This window comes from Colobus angolensis, unplaced genomic scaffold (assembly GCF_000951035.1).
Source record: "Colobus angolensis palliatus isolate OR3802 unplaced genomic scaffold, Cang.pa_1.0 Scaffold121, whole genome shotgun sequence".
Taxonomy (NCBI): Eukaryota; Metazoa; Chordata; class Mammalia; order Primates; family Cercopithecidae; genus Colobus; species Colobus angolensis.
The window spans coordinates 2450294-2477119 of record NW_012113253.1 but is presented as its reverse complement, the minus strand read 5'-3'; the positions used below and the strand labels follow the sequence as shown (position 1 = coordinate 2477119).

At 35.7% G+C, this 26826-nt stretch overlaps 1 protein-coding gene across 2 annotated transcripts in view; it reads left to right on the top strand.

Moving 5' to 3' along the window:
* Window positions 1–26826, top strand: part of ZFPM2 (zinc finger protein, FOG family member 2) — a 490202-nt gene that overhangs the window by 79813 nt on the left and 383563 nt on the right. Inside the window, exons 1-2 of one of the 2 annotated variants that reach the window (XM_011931016.1) lie at window positions 13512–13548; window positions 13749–13907. In XM_011931016.1, coding sequence (XP_011786406.1) covers window positions 13512–13548; window positions 13749–13907 — 196 coding nt within the window. Of the gene's footprint in view, window positions 1–13511; window positions 13549–13748; window positions 13908–26826 lie in introns of those variants that run through there. The other variant, XM_011931024.1, reaches the window with a different exon arrangement.

Sequence of the window (26826 nt, the reverse complement as noted above, 5' to 3'; positions counted from 1 at the left end):
ATTTAAGAAGCTGAAGGACAAGTTGCTTATTTCCAGAACTGAGAATATGTGTGCTCTTTCATCTTCTGTGTGCAGTATTTTTTCTTCAGCCAGTTCCAGGAGGATTTTTTAAGGGAGTGACTTTGCAGCTTCATCCGCTGGAACATACTGGAAGTGTACCACTAAATACTGTGGAAAATAGAATTTATTATCTAACCTATTTCAGAATTTTTTCATTGGAACAGATCCATTCCTCTTTTTCCCTCTTTGTTTTAATTTATTTGAGATTTAATGATGGAGTTAGTGATCTGCCACATTCTATTTGACATCTTATTACTCGATGATCCTGGATATATAAGATGTTACTGTAAAGGAGGGGTTGCTTTTTAAAATTTTAACTCAGCACAGTATGAATCTGAATTTTTCCTTGTTGATTTTTTTTTTTTTTTTGGTCAATCTGTGCAGTTCTTAACTACTTTTACCAAATTTAAGAAAACTCAGCTCACTTTGAGTCATGTTAAATAGTTACACTAACTCTAACCTCCTCAGTGAAGGAACTTCTTTCTCAATTTTGCAACTTTCCCCAACATAGATACACGTACACTTAGAACTTTATTCTGCACTTCACATATTGCCTTTCAAAAGTTTGTGAAAGGTTCAGTAGCTGTGTGTGGAATCCTGGTAGATTTCTTGAGAATATTTTAGATCCTGAACTCATTAACAGCTCATCAAAACATCAGATATTCCTGTCCTTCCACTGTAACTCCCAATAACAGGCCACTTATTATATAGTAAAAACAAATCCAAAAATACAGGTAATGATTTCCAGAACCTAATTTAGAGCTACCTCATTTGTGCCACAGTTAACCCTCCAGGGGCTCTGGGAAGCATGATGAAGTGGAATTCCCCCACAATTTCTTCATAAGCCAAATCTCCATATGACACATGAATAATTGGCAAGTGCAATGAGTAAAATAAATAGTCAAATTGATATCATATGTCTGTTCACTGGTGGAAACAAGGATTCATAGGAAATAATGCTATAGAATTACTGAGTCAGGTTTTCTATTGGGGGATATGCCAGAACCCCAGGTAGGACAAGGGTGTTCTTTAGCAAAGTAGACCTAAAATATGGAGGGAACAAAATGACCTCAGGGATTTGCTGATGTGAGATAATGGTGCACTCTTACTGTGTCCCTTACACTCTTGAAGGAGGGTCATAACTCAGATCTGCTTCACTTGACCCTTCCCAGGTTTGGAAAACAAATCGATGTGTCCCAGTGTGGAGTCTGTCTTAGAATAACCTGGATGGCAGACTGAAGGTGCTGATTCCTGGGTCCTATCCTAGAGCTGCTAAATTTTTGAGAGTGGGGCTTGAAAGCTTACATTTTTTTCAAACTTTCGGCATGAATATATAATACACTATAAAGTTAATGTACATAGGGAAGGCCTGGAGGATACGACTAGGGATAAAGTATCAAATGGCAGAGCCAACGGTAGGCACCATAATATTTTTCTAAAAATGCAGATGGAACCTGACTATGTTTTCATAAAACTCTTCCATACATTTTTGAGGCTTGAGCCAAACGTTAGCCCGACTTTAAGATAGAATGCTGGAATGAGGAAGGTGGTGTGGTATGGTGTGCTGCTAGGCAACGGGTGAATGAGTATTTCCTTCCTCTTGCTATCAGAAAGCATAGGGCCACAGCTGGGGGTTGTGGGGTGGGAATCAGATTAAATGCTTTAATTTTTTTTTTTGCATTTGCTGATAGGATTTACTTGTTTATATTTTTATAAGCCAAGAGTAAAATATTTTAAGTGTATCAAAATGGGGGATGGGTGGTGAAAGAATGATTTTTTAAACAGTAGCAGGGAAATAATAACTGAACTAGAAAAAGATTAATCACACATGAAAACCAATATATTTTACTTCACACTATTTACACTATGCTGGTTGTAGTTAGTAGTGGCTCAATAGCAAACCAAAATTACAACAAAGAACAGTAACAGAAACAAACCAAAAGCAAACTAAAGAAAAGCATTAATTCATGTTTAAGGCAACTATTTGAAAATAGGAAAATGTTTATTCATAGATCTATTCCAGTTAAATGTATTTGTCTGTCTCTGAGGTCTTAGAAACCACGGATTTAAGAGCAACATGAATTCAATGTCCAGGAAGGTGCGAAATCCTCCATACTTGTTGCCAATGCACTGAAAGTTAAGTAAGTCCTGACAAATCTAACATTCTGGAATTATCTTGAAGAAAGGGATGTGCATTTTTTCGGTTCAAGTAAGAGAGGGCTATTGGTTGAGTAGCTGCTGATGAGATCCTTTCTGGGTCTTCATTAAGTGGAAGCTATTAAATTAACATTGAAATAAGAACTTTACAACCTATCCCCTTCAACAGATTTGGTAAATGCATTTTGACTCTTACAGTTGAAGGGAGAAAATGAAATTCCATTTAATTGGAAAAGAAGCTACTAAGCCTGGTTTTCTTCCTGCATATGATGCCATATAGATGCTTATATCAGGAGTGCATAGGTGTGTCTCAGGGAGGCTGGCGCAGAGTTTATGATACAAGTATTGGAGGACTGCGAGCTGCCAGAGGAGAGTTCATTTATGTGAGCTCTCCACCTTTTGGCTTACCCTATAACTTCTGCCTGTAAAGATGCTTGCTTTTATTCTATTGTAGGCTTTGTTGCCAAAGGCAGGGGATATTTTCTTTTTAAGATAGCCCTTAGATGCTTCCTCCAGGTTGCAATTGCTGGAGCAGGGTGGGCAAGCTGGTTTTGTTATCACTGACACCCTACCCGCTCTCCTAATTCTCCAGAGAGTAAGTGTTCTTCTTAAAAATATAGCTATATCGAGTGCCTCTGTGTCTTTAGACACTCTTTTAATGTGCTAGTATAAAGTAAAAGTCTTTTTGAAGATATGTTTTATAGGGAAGTGCTTTTGGGGGCCTCTTGAGATGTTCACTGGTACTGAATCGAGGTAGCTTTATGGTGGTTTAATGACAACACAGAACACTTGTAATAAAGTCCTGTGTTGATATGTGTCCCAGGGCATGTTGTAATTAGAGCGGATTGAACATGTTGATTTTGTTTTCCCCTCCGCTCACATGGCTCCCTTCGTCTTGTCAGGGTTTTGCAACTTGAGATCTGTCGGAGGTTTTCTTCATCCCCTAAAGATGAAAGAGATCTGCCAGAATGGAAATTTGGAAAATTACACATACACCTGTGAAATTAGCAAATTCGTATAAAGTTTGTATTCCAACCCATATGGGGGATCTACAACAATGCTTTGTTTTGTGTGAGGATTTTTTTTTCTGGCTGTGCAGAGAACAAGTGTGCAGGACCGTACAGGCTTAGAGAGAATATTCATCATTATTTACTGTGTCAAACCCACAAGGAGGGCCAAACTGGTGATGTTCCAGGAGTAGGAGGCCACACCTATTTGTGAAAAATGGAACGGATTTCTGTCGTTGCCCTCATTGTGACTATTTGGTTCAACGTGGTGGTGGTGCTAAGACATGTCGTTTTGTTAGCTGCATATGTGGGTTAACAATGAAGACTGTTTATGTTGCTGTCCCATAAAATCCCACAGACTACACATAATCAGGTGCATGAACCTGATTATAATAAGGTATTGGAGTGAGGAATGCTGAGCAGTGGAACGTGCGTGTGATCTGGCCAGGACCTGTCCCCTCAATCTGATTGTCATTGATTAGCCAGCTTTGCCTGGTTGGACAGAGTACCCTTGCTCATGTCTCAGGAAGTTAGGCCCGCAAAAGAGGGGATGAGGAGAACTCTTTTGCTGTTGGAAGGCCTTGCGCTTCAAAAGACTCAAGCAGCATGCCATAATTTTTAAAAAGTGACATGCCATCCCCTAGCTTTTTTCTCATGTCATAGCCACACAGTGGAAGATTCTTTAGTAAAACAACATCCTTTGTCAATTGTTTGCATTATCCAGGACTCTTGGCAGATATGTAGAAGTAACATTTGGGATCAGCCTGAAGTGGCTACAGGTCTATTCTATCCCTGAATCATCTGAAAGAATGTTGTTATTTGAGCATTTGCTGGACTCTCTGACATCATTTGGAAGAACAATTAACCAGCACTAAATGAGTAAACCTAACCTGTCACTTACCAGGATTTGTCCAGGTGGAAGGCAGGTTGATTACAGATCATGAGTTGCGGTACACAAAGTGTCTATCCATAATTGAGGAAAGGAGTCGGTATAAACTGTAAATTATTGTACTCTTTGTATTAAATGACAAGTGTAATAAATAGAATTTATACTATTACGAAGTGACTTTGGGATAGCATTTGTATTCCAGCATGGTTGTTCCCAAACTTGAGCATCCATCAGAATCACCTACAGGATTTGTTAAAACACAGATTGATGGCCCCACCCCACAGAGTTTCTGAAACTGGTAGATCTGGAGTAGAGTCTGTTTCTAATTTGCCTTTCTAACAAGTTACAAGGTGACGCTAATGCTGCTGGTCCAGGTACCAAACTTGGAAAACCCTGTGGGCTGATCAACTGCTTGTTATCAGTCAATGAAGCCAGGCATCGTTTTGGAAGCAGTTATTTTATTAAAATTCCTTTTTGGAATGTTTTATCAATAATTAATTGAATAGGAAAAGAATCGCTTTAATAGGGCAGAATCAGAATCGGTGTTCTAAAATGGAGAATTATAAAAGAGAAATTGACCTACTTATTGAAATGTGGGCTAGATACAAATTGTATTAATTTAGAAGAAAAAAAGTTTACATATGCAGTGACTAAAACCCGATGCAAAATTTTTTGTTGATTTTCTTCTCTAATTAAATGTTTCCTCCTCACGTCTTTGTAGTGAATTGATTATCTTGTCTTCATTTCCTTCATGTAGCTGTATTGTTACACATGAAACAAAGAAACGTATGCTGAATGTTTGTAAGGACCACTCTTAATTCATCTTTGCCCTATGAAACGGTTTAAGAAACTTGGTTGCCAAAGCCCTTTTTTTAGTGTTGTTTGGCTACTGCTTTTGTTGTTGTTTTAATTTAACCTGTACATTGTCTGATTCACTGTAGCAAGAGAAGGAAATATAAATCCATTCTAGAGTTAAAAGACTCTGTGCCCCATTTTAAAAATTCTTTTATACCTGTTTTTAAAAATAGAAATCACTTCTCTTTTAGTTGTACTTGCTTAACTTTGTTATATAAACATATAGGGTATTATCTACTAATTTTTGTTGTAAATGTGTTTGGTAGTTTTGCAGAATTCAGTTTGTTAGATAAGAATAGTCACTATATTTTGATGGTGCTTTGAAATTTCTAAAGAATATGTATATGTGGTATCTTGTAGAAGTCTATAAAGTTATAGATTTTGATTAATTCATTTATGCCACATAATATATATAAGGAGTTCTGTGTATAGGTTCAGATCCTTTCCTTTCTTACTCATAAGTGCTTTTTTAAAAAAATCTAACATCCTACATCCATGCTTTTCATGTTTTCGTTGTGGTAGCAGTTCTCACTTCGGGGAAGAAAAATTGCTGCTTGTCTTATTCCACATCTTCAAGCTGACTTCTAGCAGGCTGAGAGTACATTGAATAACCAGGAAAGTACCATGGATTTCACACTGTCCAGTGGGATAAAGTTTCTCCAACAAGAGTAAAAATAATAATAATTTGACACTGTGTGTCTAGATTTTTTTTTTATTTGCCCAGTATTTTCTCACTTCGATTTGGTCTCCAACTTTATCACAATTAACTTCAACTGAAAAATCCTTATTTTGGTAAATATTAAGTGCCTTGGCTAAATGCAAGGCACCATTCTTGCTGCTTTCAGTTACAAATGTGGGTAAGGTAGAATTATAACAGAGGAAGTGAGAAAAATGGACAGACAGCTGGAATCTAGGGTATTATATGAGAAGCCTTTCCTGCCCATCCTGCCACTAGTCTCATATCTTGTGAAAATAAAGTTTGTCTCCTTAACTGGATTATCCACTCACTTTGGGCTGGGACCATCTCATCTTAGACACTGTTGTGATCTCAGTGCTAGTCACAGTGCCTGCCATGTTTAGCACCCTCAGTAAATATTAGTTAAGTGGATAATGAATAAGTTAATGAATAAATACATGAAACTCTCATAAAGTAAAGAGAATAAGCTAATATATAATGCCTTTCATCTTTTGTACTTACTTTCTATTAGGGGCTTTTTATTATTGAAATGTATCTCAATCATATAAAAATACATCATTTTGGTAATGAATATACTTTTATATTTTTTTCTTAATAGGGTTACCATCTTCAATAGACTGAGATAACTTTATAGGACTCTGAACTGAGACCTGATTACAAAATATTTGAATTTCAATGCCATCTCTGTCACTCACTTCCTGGGTCAATGCACAAGGCATGTACTAATGAACTGAATTTTCTCAATGCCTGAGTTACTTCCTGAGAGTAAATTAGTCATTAGAGATTCTAGTTCAAATTTGCCTGTATTTCTTCCCCTGACTTTATTTTTCCTGTGATATCGGCGTTTAATCTACTATGTAGGATTAGTCGCTGCTTGCGAGGCTTGTGCATGTTCTAAGAAAAATTATTTTCTTGTTAGCATCATTCGGTTAATTTGAAGGTTCTCAAAGCAAGGCATTTCAGGGGGAATAACATTTACATAATTTAAATTGTTTTCAAGTTTATATACAAAAACTGTTAATACCACCATCTATAAAAATGGCCAAAGACTTTGTAGCAAAGAATATTACTCCATTTTTATAAGATTAAAGAGTACATTTTTTCTCCCTAAAGAAACAATTTGAATAAGACCTGACCCCTTCCCCTTCATTTTACAATGGTGTGTGGTCAAATTGAATTCTCCATTAAAAATTCTCTAATATCTTTTTTTTGCATTAACATTTCAAAACTCAATTTAAATATTCACAGATCTCGTTTTTAATAAACTTAACGAAATTCAGGTAATTTCCTTCAACTTTCGTGATTGAAGGACAGCAGTTGGTACAGATATAAAAAAGATGTACAGCTATGAGCAAAAGCCCAAAATCAATTATATATAAGAAATAACATAACACATGGAAAGAAATTAATCAAAAAGAAGAATTTCTACCATATGATTCTCTGGTCTGCTACCTGCAGGCAACAAATGTAAATGAAAAAAATCAACATTCTTCTGGCAGATAAGAGAAAAATTAATAAAAATGTTTCCTTCCTACTAGATCCCCTGATGCAACTATTGTTAAAAGTGAGTGACTGCAGGAAGAACTTGCTCATTTAAAATAGTATTTTCTTAGACTACAGAAATAAGATTTTATTCTTGCTGTTAAGCTCAATTACATGAGTTAGTATGAGTTTGCACTGTCCAAAGAGTGTCCCTCTTCTCTGCCCCTTCTCATTAAATGGCTCTGTAGGATATGCATGAGACAAATGTAATAGGAACCAAGTGAGAAGCATTTTGAAGTGTGCCTACGGGGTAATGATTCATAAGAAAGTCTGCGTGTAGCAGCTGAGAACTCTAAGAGAGGAACTACTGAGAGCCACAAAATATGCCCCAGATAAAATTAGTAAAAACATATTAGTACTTTCAAGCTAGAAACGTTCCTACTGAATAATTAAGAGAGGAGGGGAACATTTTCCTGGGATTTAGCTTTTTAATTTAGAGTTCGGTTATTCCCAATACTAATTGAACAAACAGGACATATATGTACAGAACGTATCATACTAAATTTTTCCTTTTAGAAGAGCTTTATACTTTGTATTTTGTGAATGTTATGCTGAAAGTAACAGAAATACAAGTCAAGAATACAGATTATTAGGCAAGGAGACATCCAATTTTAGTGTCAGTCCACTGCTTTGTTTTCATCACATAGAAAATGTAACAAGTTTAAAATGAAAAGTTATATTTTAACTCCTTTTACCTATCAACTAAAATAGAATATACCTATGTAGAGTTTTGATATATTTGTGTATTTATATATGAAATATATTATATATTAAACATGAACCAGAATTTGTTTATCCCTTTTTTATATTTATATTTCGAAAGGTAACATCATTTGACAAATGTGGCTCAATTGTGATGTCATATCGTATTTAAAGAAATACATATATATGTTTCTTCCACTGTGTGATTTGGAGGTTCCTTTTGTTTTATATACATTAGAGATCTTTATTTGTCTGCTCATTCCTTTGTGTGAGTGGATCTTTTGCAAAAGAGTTTAAAAGAGCATAAAACAGGAGCTGGCAACTTGGGAGAACACCACCATTTTCATTTTCATTCATTGATTAAGATTTTGAGAAATGTATTCCATTGACATAGATTCTTTGTTCTGTGCACAAGTAATATGACATAAAGTTTGTGATGGAAATTTTAATTTGTAATATTAATAATGCTATCTGATATTAAAATGATCCAAAATGGGATACATTGGGAAGCTCTGGAATAAAAAGGTTTCGAAATATTTGTGTGCTTTCAGGGGCAAACTCACCTAGTGGAATTTCTATGCACACTGTGATGGATTATTTTAATTATTGGGAATGATAATATTTTAATGTGACTTTCATCCCACCTGTCAGTTGCAATCAAGGCTGCCCAGTATTCTGAAACAATCTCATTTTGCTAGGTGGCTAGTCTTGTGCAGCTTCTAGAATGCTTAGAATATTAATGCATGAAGAGGAGATTGAATACTTTCTGTAGTTCCATAATGACAGAGTGTCTTGTTTTAATCAAAAGGCATGCAATACCAAGCTAAAGTAATGTATGATACATTAATGCCAATAACTGTTTAAGAGGAAAGATCCCTTTTGTGGGATATTATATCAGAACCATAGAAGTTGGCATTTCTTTCCCCTGTTAATACATGACAATGTATATTAATTTTTGTAGAACTTAATTTCATTCTTAGATGCTTCTTATTCTGAAGTGCTTTGAAGTTATCTGAACAAAGACAATGTGGCATTTAGGTGAGGGTTGTTGTTCCATTTATAGTAGGCTACCAAAGTAGAAAGTTATTATTGAGACAATGTATGTTGAAAGATGCATGTATTTGATTTAATATTTACTATGTTGTTCTTTATCATTTTTTGTATTTCCTCATTGTCTTGCTTATTTTGCATCATTTTCATCCTTATTCCTCAGAATGCCTATATATTTTCTCATCCTCTTTATTTTTTTGTTTTCAAATTTTCTTTGTCACCTTCTAGCTCTTACTCCAGTGGCTATGGATGCATTTCAGAGATTTCTTTAACCCCTTGAAATTGTAGCAATAATTTTCTTATAAATTCATTTATCTGGGGGACTAAGTGCTCCTTTAACTGCTTCCTAACCATGCAAATCCACTTTTTAAAATTTCATTTTATTCAGCTATTACGTTACCAGTGTATAGGGTTAGACTATTTAATCTTTGATATCTCATTTGTCATTTACAAATTGCAGATCATTGAAACAACCACCAAATGAAAAATCGTCCGATATACCCACCTTAGGCCCAGCTTGCACAGTGCAGCTGTTGGTACTGCCTAGATGAAAAGCTTCACTGTACATTGAGCTGTGCATCCGCATCATCAGGTGTGGTGAATCTACACTTCCCTTCTTATCTTCCGCTTTCTCTCCAGAGGGCAAAGGTAGCTATGGTCAGCAAAGGGTCCTGGGCACACAATTGCCTCTCTTCTCTGAAAATGGAAGTACTACTTTGCACTCACCAGAATTTCCCAGTTATTCCCATTATTCAACCAGTATAGAATATGAGAAGATGCTTCCTCATTTATTCTGAGAGACGATGAACAGCGTTATGGGCCTAACATATAGCACCACGGTGTTCATAGCTTGAGGATGTAAAACTAATCACTAGTATTTTTTAATGAGGTAAATATTCATATTTATAAACATTGAGACTATTAATTCTGGTGAGTGTGTTTGAATATCTATAAATCAGAAGCAATTGAAGAGCTGAAATTCAGATTTCCTCACACTTGCCTGCCAAGTGGCCTCAATCAGAAGTAATTTTCTCCATGAGGGCACATGGAGCTCAGTCGTGAGCCTTTTCTGAGTAGATATTATTATTTGTGTCAAATTATGTGTGGTGATTTTTCTGAAGTGGACTTCTGTGCCCACTAATCCATACACAGGAGGTTCCTTCATTCCCTCCTTCATTGGTGCTATTAATTGTACTTGTGCTTCAAGTGTCTCTTACCCTTTTAAAATGTTAGTTTATGGCCACCGATTATCTGTAAGGTTTTCCTGTTAAAGAAACATGCAATGTAGAGAGTAGAGTGAGATCTGATCTTAAACCATAAATACTATGCATTTTAAAAGAAACCTTTTTCCCAGAGCCTGATTTGATGGCATAGCTAAAGAAATGGTTAGTTATTTCACATTTTAAAGTACAGTAAATTATATAAAGCTGACACTTGCTTTGGAAGAAATACAAGTTGGTCACCAAATGACCTTCCTATGGCCTGTTTTAAATATTGACAATGAGATCTCATGTTCAAAAAATTTTGAACAAATGAGTTTAGTGATTTTTCACCTTTTATTTGAATTTTGATAATTCATTTTTAAACATGTAGGTGCTTCTTTTTAATTCCGTGCTTAGAATTGCAAAGGAAGAGCCAACATGTAAAATAAAACAACCCTGAAATATATAATACTAAGATCTTATCAAAAACTTTGATAAATAAAAGATTATGTATATATAAATATACATATGTATCTGTGTACATATTAAATTACTGTAACATGACTTTGAGATTTAAAAATAAATGCTTTGTGTGTACATTTTTCTTTCAAATTTTCCCATGAGCATTTCAATATATTTTTTAATACAGTGATTAAATTTAAATTGATATCACACTCTTGAAGCCAATTTGTCATTGAATATTGCAAATAATTATTCATTACATATCATTCTTAGTTAATCCTCTTCTAAAAGAGTACGTATGCCTAGAATTTCATTTTGTAAAAGGAAAGCTATATATTACTGTTAATTAAACATGTGTAATATGTATATATTCTTTTTATTATATACAGGCTTTTATAATTGAAGAGCGTCCAGAAAAAAAAGAATTTCTTTTTCTATTTTTCATATTTTATGTATGAAAATATCTGTTGGAGCTTTACTTTTCATTCCTAAACTCAGAGTATATATTCCAAAAGAAGTATATATTTCAAAAGAAGTATATATTGTAATTTCTGTTAAAACTGATATTAGAAGTTACTTTACATATTGATGTAGTGTGAGTATAAATTATGTAAATAAAAATAATAGTAATTATTTTATTTTTGATAAGTCTATAAGACTATCTTTCTGACTTTGGGGAGGGGTTTAGTATTTTGGTTGACTTTCAGTAATTTGAGAAGAGCAACAAGAGAGTTTTCAATTTTTAAAGACTGGATCATTAAGCATCTATGAATAAATAATTATGTTAATAGGAATTAACCATTTTCTAAGTTACCTATGTTTTAAAGTTGTTTCTGAAGCAATGCATTTATAACTACCAAAGACTGGTTTACATAGTAGTATATTAATTAAAAGTATTTTTAAAATCTCTTGGCTCATGCCTGTAGTCCCAGCTTCTCCAGAGGCTGAGGTGGGAGAGTCACTTAAGCCCAGGAATTTGAAACTGCAGCAAGCTGTGATTGCACCTCTGTATGCCAGCCTGGGCAACTGAGCCAGACCCTTTCTCAAAAAATAATAATAATCTTAAATTTTCACATTAACTTTTTCACTTATCAGTTGGAAACCTTATTCTAGTTAACTAACCTCCTGAACTTCATTTTTCAAATCTGCAAAATAAAAATAGTCATAACTCTCATACTTACTTCACTGGATTATTTTAAAGATCATGTAAAAAAGTGCTTTGAATAGTATTTCCTTTTGTATATATACCATAATACATCCATGTAACAACACTGCACTTGTACCCCTTAAATTATACAAATAAAAAAAAGAAAGTACTTTGAAACTCCTACATGAAACAAATGATATAGCTCATGTCTTCTTTTGATCAAATTTGTTGTTATAATTACATTTTTTGAAAAAAAGAAATATTCTATTAATTATAACAACAAATTTGTTACATGGATGTATTATGGTATATATACAAAATGAAATACATAAATGAAATCATGTAATCTATTAATGCTAAGTTCTCATTAGACTTAGCATTAATAATTGAACTTATCTCTTGAAATTATCAAATAAATTGATTTAAAGATTACAATATTTTATATTATTACTATTTTATATATTTTTTGCTTGTCTTGCTCTTTGACATAATTGTTCTAAAAGGTGAAAGATTATACATTGTAAACTTGAAACAGTTAATAAGATAAAATCTAATATGAGATGCATGACTTTTGAATGTGGTTGGTGCAGAAACAAAATCCATGGTTCTTTTAACCCTCTACCTTGAGCACACAGAATGTATAATAAAACACGATATGACCAGAGTGGAATTAGGGCATCCTTTTTTTCTTGACATTTGCTCTTTTGAAGAATGAAGGGTAAAACACATTTTTTAAAGGACAAAGAGACTCTGTAAGAAATTTTCAGTTGGATGTCCCTTCATTTAAACACATCTGATTATTTTGTCTAGGCCAAGGTGTCATATTAATTGAGTCCTTTGACAATTACTTTTTGGGGAAACACTAGATATGATACTTATTTCTATTTATGTACATAGATATAAAAATTGTAGTATATGTACTATTTTAAATTATTTATAAGATTGCTCCTTAGGCCCTGGAAATTTTCTAGCACATATCTAAAAAGTGAGAGTGAGAGGCTGCCTGAGCCTTTGAGTATTTAGCCTGTCTGATGAGACTGCTGTCATGAGTGACAATTAGTACAAATTACCATAATTGTGTTCTTTGGATAAAATGCCACATCACTTCTTTGGGAGCAAATGCAGTTTCTACTTATTAAAATGAGTTGGTTACTTCAGTTCTTTAGAGGCAGTCAGAAATTCACAATCAGCCCAGTGGTATTCCCATGTAGTCCACTTCAGATCGGTCTGAACAACTCCAGCCCTCCCTTTCCTTTCAATAAAATAGGTCCATTAATGTAGCGCCCCTCACTCTCATTCTCTCCAAGGGAGTTGTATTTTTATTACTGAAAAAGTATCACATAAATACAAATTACATTTTTTCATTAGAAAACCACTTTTCATTTCAGAAAAAATTCAATTAATTATGAATAGGGTTATGCTTTCATCAGGGAGAGAAATATGTAATTTTTCTTCAAGCCTCAAACACATATAATGAAATCTTTTCTCAGAATCCACTCTTAAGATGGATTTTTAAAAGTATAGACTTTATTAAAATCTCAGTTCAATTAAAATGCATTCAATTACTTTAAATCTTTATTAAAATCTCAGGTAAAATTGTACAACAGTGTAAAAGAGACTTGTACTCTTTACCAGGCAGTTAATTCTAACAAATGAACATAAAGTGCACAGTTTTGCTCTTAAAGAGGGAATCAAAAAAATAAGTTTGGGGCTTGAGGTTGGGGGTGGGGAAGCAATGGAGATGCAGGTTGCTTTCTATGTTATAACTTCTGACACTGGTTTCCTTGGATCTTTCATCATAGGTCATTGTTCCTTGTGTATACGGATGTAGCATTATCTTGTGTGAGTCCCCTTGGTGGTACTACTTAGAGTATATTATTTTCCTCACCACTGTAACAAAAAAAGGCTCTATTTAAGGATTTTATTTCACTGTCTTCCTTGGATATTTTTGGTACAGTGTCCCTGATTCTTTTTCAAGGGCCGCTTGAAGATGCCATTGAAGATGAGGAAGAGGAATGTCCATCAGAGGAAACAGACATCATCTCCAAAGGAGACTTTCCATTGGAGGAAAGCTTTTCCACAGAATTTGGGCCTGAAAATCTGAGCTGTGAAGAAGTGGAATACTTTTGTAACAAAGGTAATTGTTGATGGTTCGATGTAATATGTGAGTCCACTTAAAGGATTTTGTAATGTTTTAAAAAGTGCATAATAGTGCTCAAAGTGCTGACAGATAATTCAACCGTCTGAAAACAAGTACAGATTTTTTTAAACATAAAATTTTATTTCGAGGGACACGAATAACTCCACTCTAATAACCAGTAATTTTTTATATTGAAACAAATATTTTCATGTTGATTGGCCAATTAACTATGCACATTCTTCATGTTATTGGCCAATTAACTGTAATATATTTAATGTTGATCATTTATTCATTCATTCTTTCAACAAGAATTTATTGAATGTTAATTGTTTGCAAGGCACTAAATTAGGCATTAAATATTAGCACTGAATGAGGCAGAGAGTTCTCAACTAAGGTTCCAGCTCATTCCTTTTGAAAACCGAATGCTTTAGGTGTTTTATGTTGACTTTCAACAGTGAGGATGGTGCTTTGGGGATATTGTCAAATAAAAAAATACACATTCTTTCTCCATTCTAGATACTTTTTTGACACATTAACAATATAATCCAAGGAGCACTTGAGACATATCGCAAGTGATTTCCAGCCATGACTTGCAGCCAGATGGCCTTGCCAGTGACTGTGTTCTCATGGAGCATATATACTCATTTGTTTACTTTTTTCATAAGTCAGTTTAAGGTTTCTCATGATTCTTATATATTTATTTGTATTTGATTGTTTTGCAAGTCTTTTATCTCCTCCTGCACCAATGTACAGTTTTCACAAATGCTTGGATCACTTCCTTGGTTTAGAACAGCTGCTTTTGCAGAGGGCTTGACTGGAAGTGTATGTCTGTTTCTGTATGTCTGTGTTTGTGTATGCACCATTTTTATTCAGACATGTTTGTTTCTTAGGCAGATAAATATAATAAAGTGGACTTTTTGTATGTGTGTATGTTTGAATATGTTAATCACACTTCATAGTCTCAAATCAAGAATGCTATCGTAGCTTCTCAAAAAAATGTCAATTCGCATATCTTGGTGGCCATGTATGTATTTAATCATTAAAAGTTCCAGTATCATTTTCTCTTGTTGATGGTGTCAACAAAAAATGTCAGAAACAAAAGATGTCAGTCAGCTCCCATCCCTGTCGTCAGTAGAACCCCAGGCCCTAAAACTGTGGAAACAGAATGGCACCTGGACACATTGAAATTCAAAAAAATCTCCTTAACCATGTAGACCTCAAGATGACTTGTAGCATGGTCCTTGTCTCCTACATCAGAGATTTTAAATTGAAAATTAGAAAAGTATGAACAAAATAGGCTTTTTTTCCTAGTGTTGACTCAGATTTCAAGCCAAATTAATATTTTCCTTAGTTGCTAGAACCATTTATTGATGATATGTAGCTATGGCAATAAATCTAAGCTGGCTGGAGATGGGTATTTTTTAAATTTATGTTTGAAGACATCTCAATTTTTTTTCTTGTTAGGAAATACATCCTTTTGTGCATTGTAGAAGACCTACCTTATGTTGCGATATTGCAATAAAGAGAGGAACTGAGAGTTAGAAGGTGGATAAAAGAGTTAATGTATGGATTCATACCTTTTGTCAATTTAATTCATCCAGGAAGGCAGTATGATACGTATTACTGTATGAATTGCAAATTTTGGGACGATCTCTGGTTAAGGGGTATGTTTAATGAAAGAGTAAAGAACTCCAAGTTTTAAGGTAGTAATTTCCTGGGAGAAAATAGATTTATGGTAAATGCTTACATGATGATGTAACTGTGGCCTTAGGACAGTCACTCCAGCTGTACTAACCAGAGTCCTGGCTCATGAAAAATAATGACAGGCCTTTAGGAACTAAGAAAAAACATTAAATTACGATTGTTCTGAACAGGATTCAGTAGATATTATTATTAATTATTTTATAAACAGTTGGAAAACTGTTTAATGTCAGATGTACGTAAAATAATACTTAGAATAGGATATAGAGACCATATTAAATAATATATAACCTACATGTATTATAAGATAATTCTGCAATGTTTAGTTTGAAAGTAGAAGGTCATAATGGGTGGGAATAATAATTCTTATTTTCTTTTTTTTTTTTTTGAGACGGAGTCTCACTCTGTTGCCCAGGCTGGAGTGCAGTGGCTGGATCTCAGCTCACTGCAAGCTCTGCCTTCCGGGTTTACGCCATTCTCCTGCCTCAGCCTCCCGAGTAGCTGGGACTACAGGCACCCACCACCTCGCCCAGCTAGTTTTTTTTTGTCTTTTTTAGTAGAGACGGGGTTTCACTGCGTTAGCCAGGATGGTCTCGATCTCCTGACCTCGTGATCCGCCCATCTCGGCCTCCCAAAGTGCTGGAATTACAGGCTTGAGCCACCGCGCCTGGCCTAATTCTTATTTTCACATGATATTTGTCAGGATAAATAGCAATATTACTATTGATAGGAAAATAATTTCATTATTTTACTCTCACAGAATGTACGACCAGGGAATTCCCACTGAAGTCAGTTGGAACTGGTACAAAGGAAAGACAACTCTTTGATAGATTTTTCATTCCTTGAGGTCATGCAACGAATGCTATCCATTCTTCACTTAAGGTGATTAGCTACAATGGAAAGAGAATATTTTCTCTCTGGAAAATCAGAAACTAATCTTTCTGTTGAAATTCTCAATTTTTCTCAGTGACACATAATTATATTTTATTGCCAATTGTGAGGAAGAGGACAGATTAGCAATTAAAAGAGTAGAAGTGACCAGGTCGGTGACTCACGCCTGTAATCCTAGCACTTTGGGAGGCCAAGGCAGGTGGATCATCTGAGATCAGGAGTTTGAGACCAGCCTGGCCAACATGGCAAAACCCCATCTCTGCTAAAAATACGAACATTAGCCGGGTGTGGTGGCGCACGCCTATAATCCCAGCTACTTGGGAGGCTGAGACAGGAGAATTGCTTGAACCCGGAAGGCGGAGGTTGCAGTGAGCTAAGATCGTACCACCACACTCCAGCCTGTGTGACAGGAGTGAGACTCCATCTCAAAAAAAAAAAAAAAAAAATACCAGAAGTATTTAAATGGTTAACAATGCCAGTGTCATTACTGGAAAAGCAAATAAGACATGTTCCTCTGAAGAAAAATATTTTTAGGCCGGGCATGATGACTGACGCCTGTAATCCCAGCACTTTGGGAGGCTGAGGTGGGAACATCACCTGAGGTGAGGAGTCTGAGACCATCCTGGCCACTGTGGCAAAACCCCATCTCTACTAAAAATACAAAAATTAACCGGATCAGTCCCAGCTACTCGGGAGGCTGAAGCAGGGAGAATTGCTTGAACCCAGGAGGCAGTGGAGGTTACAGACAGCTGAGATTGAGCCACTGCACGCCTGCCTGGGTGACAGAGCAAGACTCCATCTCAAAAAGAAAATAATAATAGTAATAATAATAATAATACATTGGATTCATTAATGAAACATACTTTTTGTGCATAGTTTAAATCATTTCTGACAATTTAAAAATTGTTGATACTTACTAGAAAAGGAATTGGATTATTTGGAAAGTTTCTTGGTCTGAAGGCTAACCATGATCAAAATTTACCCGTGACCTACTTACTTATGTGGATCCCAAGCATAAATATTTTGTACATTGAATGTTTTTTTTCTGTTAAACAAAGGGTAGCTTGAAAGTTCAGATCAAAAAATGTGGCCAGAAGGTCTAAGTTCTCTAAACAAGATATTTTGACACATTATCAGGGGAGCATACTGAGGATACACATAGAGTTACTACATATTTTTAGTCATATTTTAGCAACTGGATTTTGTATAAAACCAATCATATGTTATCATAACTTTTTTAAAGAAAAAGAAAAACTTTGTATATTTCTTAAGACATAGCTTATCATAAAGTTTCTACTTCCTTTTGAAATTGAGCATCTATATTATACAGGATATTTTCAGTGATTAACTAAAATTATAGTTCTTCAATGGCTCTTATTATTGTAATACTTTTCTCAGTTCCACACTGATATTATCTATGTTCTTCTTGAAGGGCAAGTTTTTCTACAAGTCTCAAAGTTGTGTTTACTAATATTAGTAAACTTTCTAGTCATTATAAACCATGTGATTAAGTAAAACCCAAATCACTCGTATAATGTAAGATTCCACAGAAATATCCAAGATTGTTGGTCAGAATTTTATGTTAAAGTTAATGTATAAAATTCTTAATTATATAAATCCATCTCAGAGATACCCTTGTTATAGTTGCATGCTTAAAATTTGAACCTGGCAATTCTATTGGCGTTTCCTGTGTCTCTTTTTATTTTGGATTAGTTGCATATTTCATGTTCCTATTTTTCATTTCAAAGAAATGGAAAGAACTATGTTTATAAAAAGATGCTACTTGAAATTTACTTTGATATCTTTAGATTTTAAACATTTTAGCAAAATATAAAGCAATGCTTTCAATTTACATTGTCTTCTTTTGTTTATGAGTTTAGATTACGTGGCATCTTGCCTTACAGTATCTCTGGGAGGAAGGAAACAAGCAAGATTATTTCCTTGAATTTATAAATGATGAAGACATCAAGACTCAGTCCATAAGTGCTATATATTTCCTGTGGTACTGAATTTTTTTATTCAGTTATTTTGTCTGCCTTTCTTCTGGTTTATGTACCCCGACATGGAAGTACATCAATGTATTTGTAGAACTAAGCAAATCAATATGAACTGAAATATATGTGGTCTGGAAAGCAACCTTGGGAGTTTAGTTATGTCACTATTGGCAAGTGGGAACACCTATATATGAGCAATTCTTGGGTAAACTCAAAGACAGTGAGTTTCAGAGTGGTGTTGGCATGGAGCAGTTCTAATTAATAATTATAAAGTGAAATAAACATGTTTTGGGATAAATTCCAGGAGAATGTCACAAAATATGTGAACATGAAGAATCAGGTCAGTGTCACTGGATGCTAGTAGAATGTAATGCTATTAAAAAAAGATAACTCAGGTGAGGGCGGTGAGGGATAAAAGACTACACACTGGGAACTGTGTGCACTGCTCAAGTGAGGGGTGCACCAAAGTCTCAGAAATCACCACTGAAGAATTTATTCATGTAACCAAAAACCACCTGTTCCCCCAAAACCTATTGAATTACAAACAACAAAGATAACCCCCAAGAAACTACATGTACGTGAACTTTGAATTATCTACAATGATTATCCAGGAAAGTTAAAGAGGGTCCTTACAAATTATTGACTGATGTTATGATTTTAAAACAAAGGCCAGAATGGAAAATGATGCTATCAAAGTTGCTTTGGGAAGACGAAAAATCTTTATGCCTCGTCCTTGCATCTAGATATGGAGAACGGTCAGAGACATACTTGGGTGTAGTTAATGCCCTAGAAAAATGAACTGAAATTAGTGCTCTTCAGTTTGGAAATATTAGGGCTAAAAAGAGGGGTCGTGATGGAAATACATAAAATAAGGAAAGATACATGGTGTAACAATGGAAATTCTCACTGCATTCAAAAAGAGTCCACATAGTGTGCAGAAAACAAAGGTTATTTTAAAGATTCTTTAACATAAAAAATGTAAAGCATACTAAAGAAAATAGAATAAAAACCTGGGTTATTCAGACTTGGATTTAATGTTAGCCCTAGAAGTAATTAATACCAATCAAAAGCAAACATATCAGATACTTAATAGGACTGTCAGAAACTTTCACTTATGTTCACTAGATCAAATTCAATACAACTCAACCCTTATATTAAGTAAGCATCTGCTTTTTGCCAGACCTTCTTCTCAGAGCTGGGATACAGTTTTAGACAAAAGTCAATCCCCACTTTCAGGAGGAGAGAGAGAGAGGCAATAAACAATTGAATCACATTTTATAATGTTAGGTGAGATAGAAGAACATGAGGAAAAATAAAACAGGCAAAGTTGATAGGGCGAAATAGCGTGCACACACATGCTATTTCATAGAGTGATGGGGAAGGTGAACTTTGATTGGAGACTTGAGAGAAAGGAATGAGCTTCCAGTACTGAGTCAAGTCTGTAGTACCTATGAGGTTAGTGTTGTAGGAAGCCAGAAGAGGACAGCAGAGAGCTGGGGAGCAGAAGAGGCAGTGTCACACCTGTAGAACTCGCTGCTCTTGGAATCTGTTGGATTTCCACCACTATGGAAGCCTTCTGGAACAGAACTGTGGAAAGAAACTATAGTGTGTGAGCCACAGAAGAGAGTTGAGGTAAGACTGGGAGACGAGACATGGCCACGACGCAGTTTGTATACGCCTGGAGAAGAAAGGCCTGCAGAAAGGAAAGGTTAAGCAGGAAATTGAAACAGGTGAAATGGGAAAGCTGTCAGGGGATACAGATAACCCCAATCAGAATTATCCCTGTAGTCAAGGACTTGATGAGACTCCATCTGTAGCTCATTAATGTGGTTTCCAGAATAGCAGTTTGGGGGTGTTTGAGGATGATACGAGTCACTTTGTTCCCTTCCACAATAGCAGAGTTGGGTTTGTGTTTTCTGTCTTTCCACGTTGTTGAATTAGAAAGATTGAGGGTCAGAGAAGTAGAACCAGTTTCGTCATTGTACTCAACTTCTTCTGCCAATAGGCTGCCAGGCTCATTGAAATGTTTCCCCCCTCCTCCCATCCTCCTTTCTTTCTGTTGGTTTCTGTAGTTTTGTGGCTTTGTTTAAAGATTAAGAAATAACAGAGGAAAAGCCATATTCCTCCTTGTTACTTGTAACAAATCTAAGTTGAGGTTATTGGCATTAATCCCTCCCTGCCCCGGTGCCTGAATGTTAAGGTAAAGCAACAAAAGTTTATCTAGAGTCTTAACGAAAAGAATTTTTTTAAACTGTATATTTATGCAGTTTTGGTTGTGGGAGTAGTAACCGTTGTTTTTCATTTGATCCCATGTCAAACATCATGGTATTTTGTTTCCTCGTTTCTTATGTTCATTTTATTATTATTTTTAGTTCAGAAAGTCTATTTCACTATATTTTGTAAACCCTTTCAATGAACATGCTTTCTTTCCTTCTTGGTTATGCCTTTAATGACGTGTTTTTGCCTCCTCTGATGCTTGAGTAACTGGAATCAGAATCTGCATAAGGCAGCTCTACCATAATCACTTTGAGTTCAATAAGGAAGGGGACCTTTACAGGAAACTTTTTTCCTTTTTTCTTAACGGGATTAAGAAGCTCAGCTCTTTAAATTCTTGCATATAACATTGACATTTCCAGGGTGTGTTTGGACCAGGGAGTTCAAAGAGAAAGAATAAAAAAGAAAAGCCAATATGACTTTGTTTTTTACCTTGCTGGAGGAACTGTTTGTGCAAATCACCTATAAGCTTATTGACCTGAATCTTTGACTCCTTGTTTTCTCTGGATTTGGCTGGAGTGGAGACACTGATGGAGCACTGATAGGGCTGATTGAACAGCCCCCAGCTTTGCTTGGCAGGAACCTCCCTTCCCTTCTCCGCCACCTCCCCCTCCCTCCACATGACATTATTGTTCCTTGGCAGAGCCTCTGTTTTCCTGGATTCAGTACTTCTTTTTCCTGAAATTTATTTTAAAATCATTAACTTTTTCTTAGGTAAATCATCTAGCAACGCAAAATGAGAAGTAATACTTTTTAGAATGTAAACATAGAGGTTAATAGTGTCCTATAGGCCAGGTAGTGGCTCACCCTGTAATCCCAGCACTTTGGGAGGCCAAGGCTAGCGGATCACGAGGTCAGGAATTCGAGACCAGCCTGGCCAACATGGTGAAACCCCGTCTCTAAAAATGCAAAAATTAGCTGGGTGCAGTGGTGTGTGCCTGTAGTCCCAGCTATTCAGGAATTTGAGGCAGGAGAATCGCTTGAACCTGGGAGGTGGAGGTTGCCGTGAGCCGAGATCGCACCATTGCACTCCAGCCTGGGCAACAGAGTGAGACTCCATCTCAAAAAAAAAAAAAAAAAAAAACTAGTGTCCTGTAAGTGCTTTTATCTCATGAGATTGAAAAAATTTATACCTTATGACATTGTGGTATCACTCTTTTATAGCCATCTTAAAAGTCCCAATACATAGTTTTTGTTTGGAATGAGACTGATTTTTTAAAAAAACACAATTGTTGGAAAAATGGGAGAGCATGTGAAGGAACTCTGTTCTTATAAGAGTAAACACTTTCTTGGTTTTGATGGAATCGGAAGGTATAAAAATTTGCTTCATGGACTCAGTGTTCTGTGTAAGGATCAGATAAAGCTTTGTCTACTTACCTCATCTCTCATTTCAGATATATCATCATAATTGCAACCAAATTAAAGTGATTAATTTTTATACAATGTTTGAAATGACCCACGGTCATTTATATGAGTAACATACGATAATACGTACTACTGTTTAGCATATGACAAACTAAATTCATTGTTCTTTCTGTGAGCTGACCAACAGATCTCAACTGTGCAATCTGCTAAAGGTATTTTTGAGGCATATTAAACTTGATAAAAAGCTCTTAATCTTCTCACATAAATGTAGATTTTCTTATTAGTATGTAAAATTTTTCACAATGCTTTTGTTATCATTTGAGAAGCAACAGGCAATATTAAAGCATTTGTCCATCCATTACCTGATGGGATATCTTTATCTCTGGTAGGCCTAAACATAGACTGTGTAATGGGAAATGTAGAAAGCTGTGGTGCGATGAATTTAATTATAGTAATAAACTCAGCCACTTTTTTGTTGTTCTTAAAATGTCAAGTAAAAATAACTGAATGTGTTGCACCAAGAAAGTAAATACTGATAAAGGATGCAGATTGCTGTTTCAGCTTCTTTTTTTTTTGTCATTCAGTGAGATTCCAGAGATTGGCATTAGGGCTATGTGCCAATTATAATAATTTTAATAATGGTAATAACAACATTCATTTGCTGACTGCTCCTGAAAGTCAGACATCTTCCTGTATATATATCGTCTCTACTCAACTTACTGTCCTACACGGTAGATGCTGTTTTCACCTGTGACTTCCAGAGGCTCAGCAACTTGGCCAAAGTCAACAAAACTACTAAAGACTAACACAGAATTAAAACTTGCATTACTGGTCCTTAATAAAAATAGAGAACTAATTTTGCTTCCTGATGTCCACTGTTATATAACTCTTGTAGAAGGAAGGAGAGGAAAACATCTGAAAAGGTTGGATATATGAAGTATAAAGCTCACTTTTTCAAGGTATTTTTACTGGGCATTTTCTATTAAACACTAATTGTACATGCTGTGTCAGTCAAAAATAAGGGTGTTTACAAAACCAAATAAAGAAAAAGGCTAACCTAAGTCAATTAGGGATGTTCTTAAAATATTTCTATCTTTTGGTACTTCTTGAAAGACTCTGTCAGTATAAACCATTTTGCAATAAGTGGAGTTGGGATTTTGATATAATGTAAGGGGCTATATTGAAGCACGTTAGTCTCATTATACTAACTGAAAATTATATTGCCTTGTTTTAAAAATATGCAATAAGCTACAGGTTCTCACTGCCTGTTTCTTATGATGTTGCTTTCAGGTAATTTAAAAGAGTGAGGACACACCAAAATGTGTGTATTTGGGCAGAAGCCAGTAATAAATGGCAGGAATGTTTACAAATCTATCAAAACTATTTGGATAAGAACTTCAGCCTTGTAGAAATGTTTGCAAAGTGAACTCTTTAAAATAGTTTGACCTCAACACAAAATAAGACTAAATAAAAAATGAAGAAAGGAAGGAAGGAAGAGGGGAAAAGGGCATTGTTTGCAGGGAAAGCTCTGGGCACTGTGAAAACTTTTCACTTTTCTGAAGGAAATGCAGTACAACAGATGGTAAGAGTGGAAGTGAGATAAACATAGGAACTGGAAAAGTAAGCAATGCACTCTAACAGGTTCTATATCAAAGATCTGGAGAAGTAGAAAGATTAGACAAGGAACTGTTCTGAAACTTGACAGTGGCTGTATCTTAACAAGTCTTAGCACATAGCAGAGATGGAAAGTGGAATTGCACAGACAGTAGGCTGTGATTATATTTTTTCTGACAGAAAGGAAGGTCTCTTTAAGGATTATTTTTAATGATATAAATTTACCAAGCTGGAAATCTGTCTATATCTATATCTATATAGATATAGAAAACACTTTGCTTTCTACGTATTTAACAATGCTATTTGATGTAATTTCTATTGTTGCTATATGATTAGCTCAAGATGGTATATTTTAGGTCTTAGGTAAATTGTAATTTTTTTCAATGCAAATTATGGCCCAGGCAAGTTAACCAATACTGAGAACCTGTGTTACCTGTTTCTCATAAGCATGGATATGTATGTGTGACCATATGTGATCCTGCATGTATAGAGGCAGAAAGATGACTACATAAATAATTTTCTCATTTCTTAAAGATACAGTGATCTAAGAAAGGAAAGAAAACATGTGCACAAGATAGACAAGGAAATATATATATATATATATAATTAGAATACTGTTAAACTTGGGCTGATTAAGGAAGCAATGCATTCACTCCCAAGCTTCCTTATGGTAATGTGCATCATTCTAATGTGGAAACCATTCACCAGCACGCATCTGCCTCATTTAATCTGTGCAGTCTGTACTCCTATATTCTGTATTGGTGGCTGACTCCTAAAGGGAATACCAAAATACAATTAACCTTTAATGAGAAACAATTCTACAAAAATGCAAAATGATACAAAAAAATGGACAGGAAAAGTAGCTTATATGCTAAGGAAAACCCAATTCAGATGTGTTTTCCCTACAATATTGGCAGTTGTGTTGGGTGACTTTTAAGATGCCCCTAAAAATATCAAATTACTAATAAAAGGAATGCATTTTGAAAAAGTATGTAGTATGCATCTTATTTTCACACTTAATGCTGTCAAATATATTAGATCTATTCATTCTCCTTTTTAGTTTATTTCACAATTGTTTAATTATTTTTCTATCAAATGATAGACCTAGGACAGTTCAAAACAGTATGGGACAATTCTGAAACCTGGATAATTCAAATAAATATTAAGTGTTGCTTCAAAATTCTGAGGCTTGTTTGACAGGGGTTTCTGAACATCTGAGCACTGGGGCAGTACCGTTTATCTGAGAAAGATAGTTCTGACCTTTACTGTGGTTACTATGAGGTTAATGAAGCTTAAACTTCAGAACTCCTCACTTGGACAGATTCCTCCCAAGGCCCTGCACCTAATTTTGTAAGTGGGACTTTGAATTCTTTTTCTTGAGGAGGCCCCCTGAGTTGTGTAAGCTTTGGTTTCCACCAAGCCTGAATCAACCCCTTTTAGTACCTGTAAGTATTAGTGATCTTCAAAGGAGACAACCAGGATCGAGAATGTTAAGTTTTTTTTCAACTTCCTAATTTGCTGGAAAACCAAACAGATTCACAAAAAGAGTTTGTATTTATATTAGATACCTGAATTCCAAATCTATTATCATTACAGGGTAGTTACCCTTTGCCTAGAGAGACCACAGATACTCATGAAAAGCCTGATTTTGAAAGTGCTATGCTAAAAAATGAAGAGAGAGGGAAAGAATGTCTACATTTCTGAAACTCTGGAAAATGCTGTGGGTACTATCTATGTTTTTCTGGTGTTATCACCAGCAGCCAAGAACCTGTTGCTGGCACTAAGGGAGGAGACGCTGTTGGAAGACCTTGTAGTAAAAATAGTCTGAATGCGTCTTGTGATAACTTATTTGGGACTGTCTCTGGTGTTGGAAGCTAGATGTGCATCTGAGTTAGAAGGAGACTGATGGGACCTAGAATATTCTTTTTTTTCCCAGAGATGTGGAAACTCCGTTAGGATTAGATGCAACTGTAACAGTAGGTTCCCAGAAGTGGCCACAGGACTCTTTGGCTTGCATCCCATTGTCCACAACTTTTTTTCTTTTTTTTGAGATGGAGTCTCGCAATGTCACTCAGGCTGGAGTGCAATGGTGCAATCTCGGCTCAGTGCAACCTCTGTCTCCCGAGTTCAAGCGATTCTCCTGCCTCAGCCTCCTGAGTGACTGGGACTACAGGTGCCCGCCACCATGCCTGTATAATTTTTTTTTTTTTTTTTGTATTTTTAGTAGATACTGGGTTTCATCATGTTAGTCAGGCTGGTCTCAAACTCCTGACCTCAGGTGACCTGCCCACCTCGGCTTCCCAAAGTGCTGGGATTACAGGCATGAACCACCACACCTGGCCCACAACTTATTTTTATGGTATGATCCATGCTAAAAGAGAAGCCTCTGTTTTGTTGTCAGGTGGTCATATGCCCAACTCTAAATTATGTTACTATGGAGGGTTTTCAGTTTATGTAAAATGCATAGCTTTTATTTGCTTTGCTTGGTTATTAGAATAATTAATGAATGAAAGCATAATGGCAGTCAGTGCATTCAACATTCGTGTGTTAGCTTATCCAGTAAGTATTTATTGAACACCTGCTATGTCAGACATGTCAGACATGCTGTGGATACAGTGGTAAGTAAAGACAGGCAAGGTCCTGGCTATCGCAGAATTTACCTTATAGTGAGGAGGCAGACATTAATAAAATAATCACGCAAATGATTCAGGGTGGTTTGATCTAGTGAGGAAGGTCAGAGAAAATGTCTGTAAGAATGTGACACTTGGCCAGTAATGGTGGCTCACACCTGTAATTCCAGCACTTTGGGAGGCCAAGGTGGGAGGATTGCTTGAGCCCAGGAGTTTGACACCAGGTTGTCAACAAGGGAGACCTCATCTCTATAAAGAATGAAAAATAGAAAACCTGGCGGGGCATGGTGGTGCATACCTGTGGTCCCAGCTACTTGGGAGGCTGAGGTAGAAGAGTTGCTTGGGCCTGGGAGTTTGAGGCCACAGTGAGCCGTGATAGTACCATAACACTGTCCAGACTGGATGATAGAGCAAGACCCTGTCTCACAAAAAAAAAAAAAAAAAAAA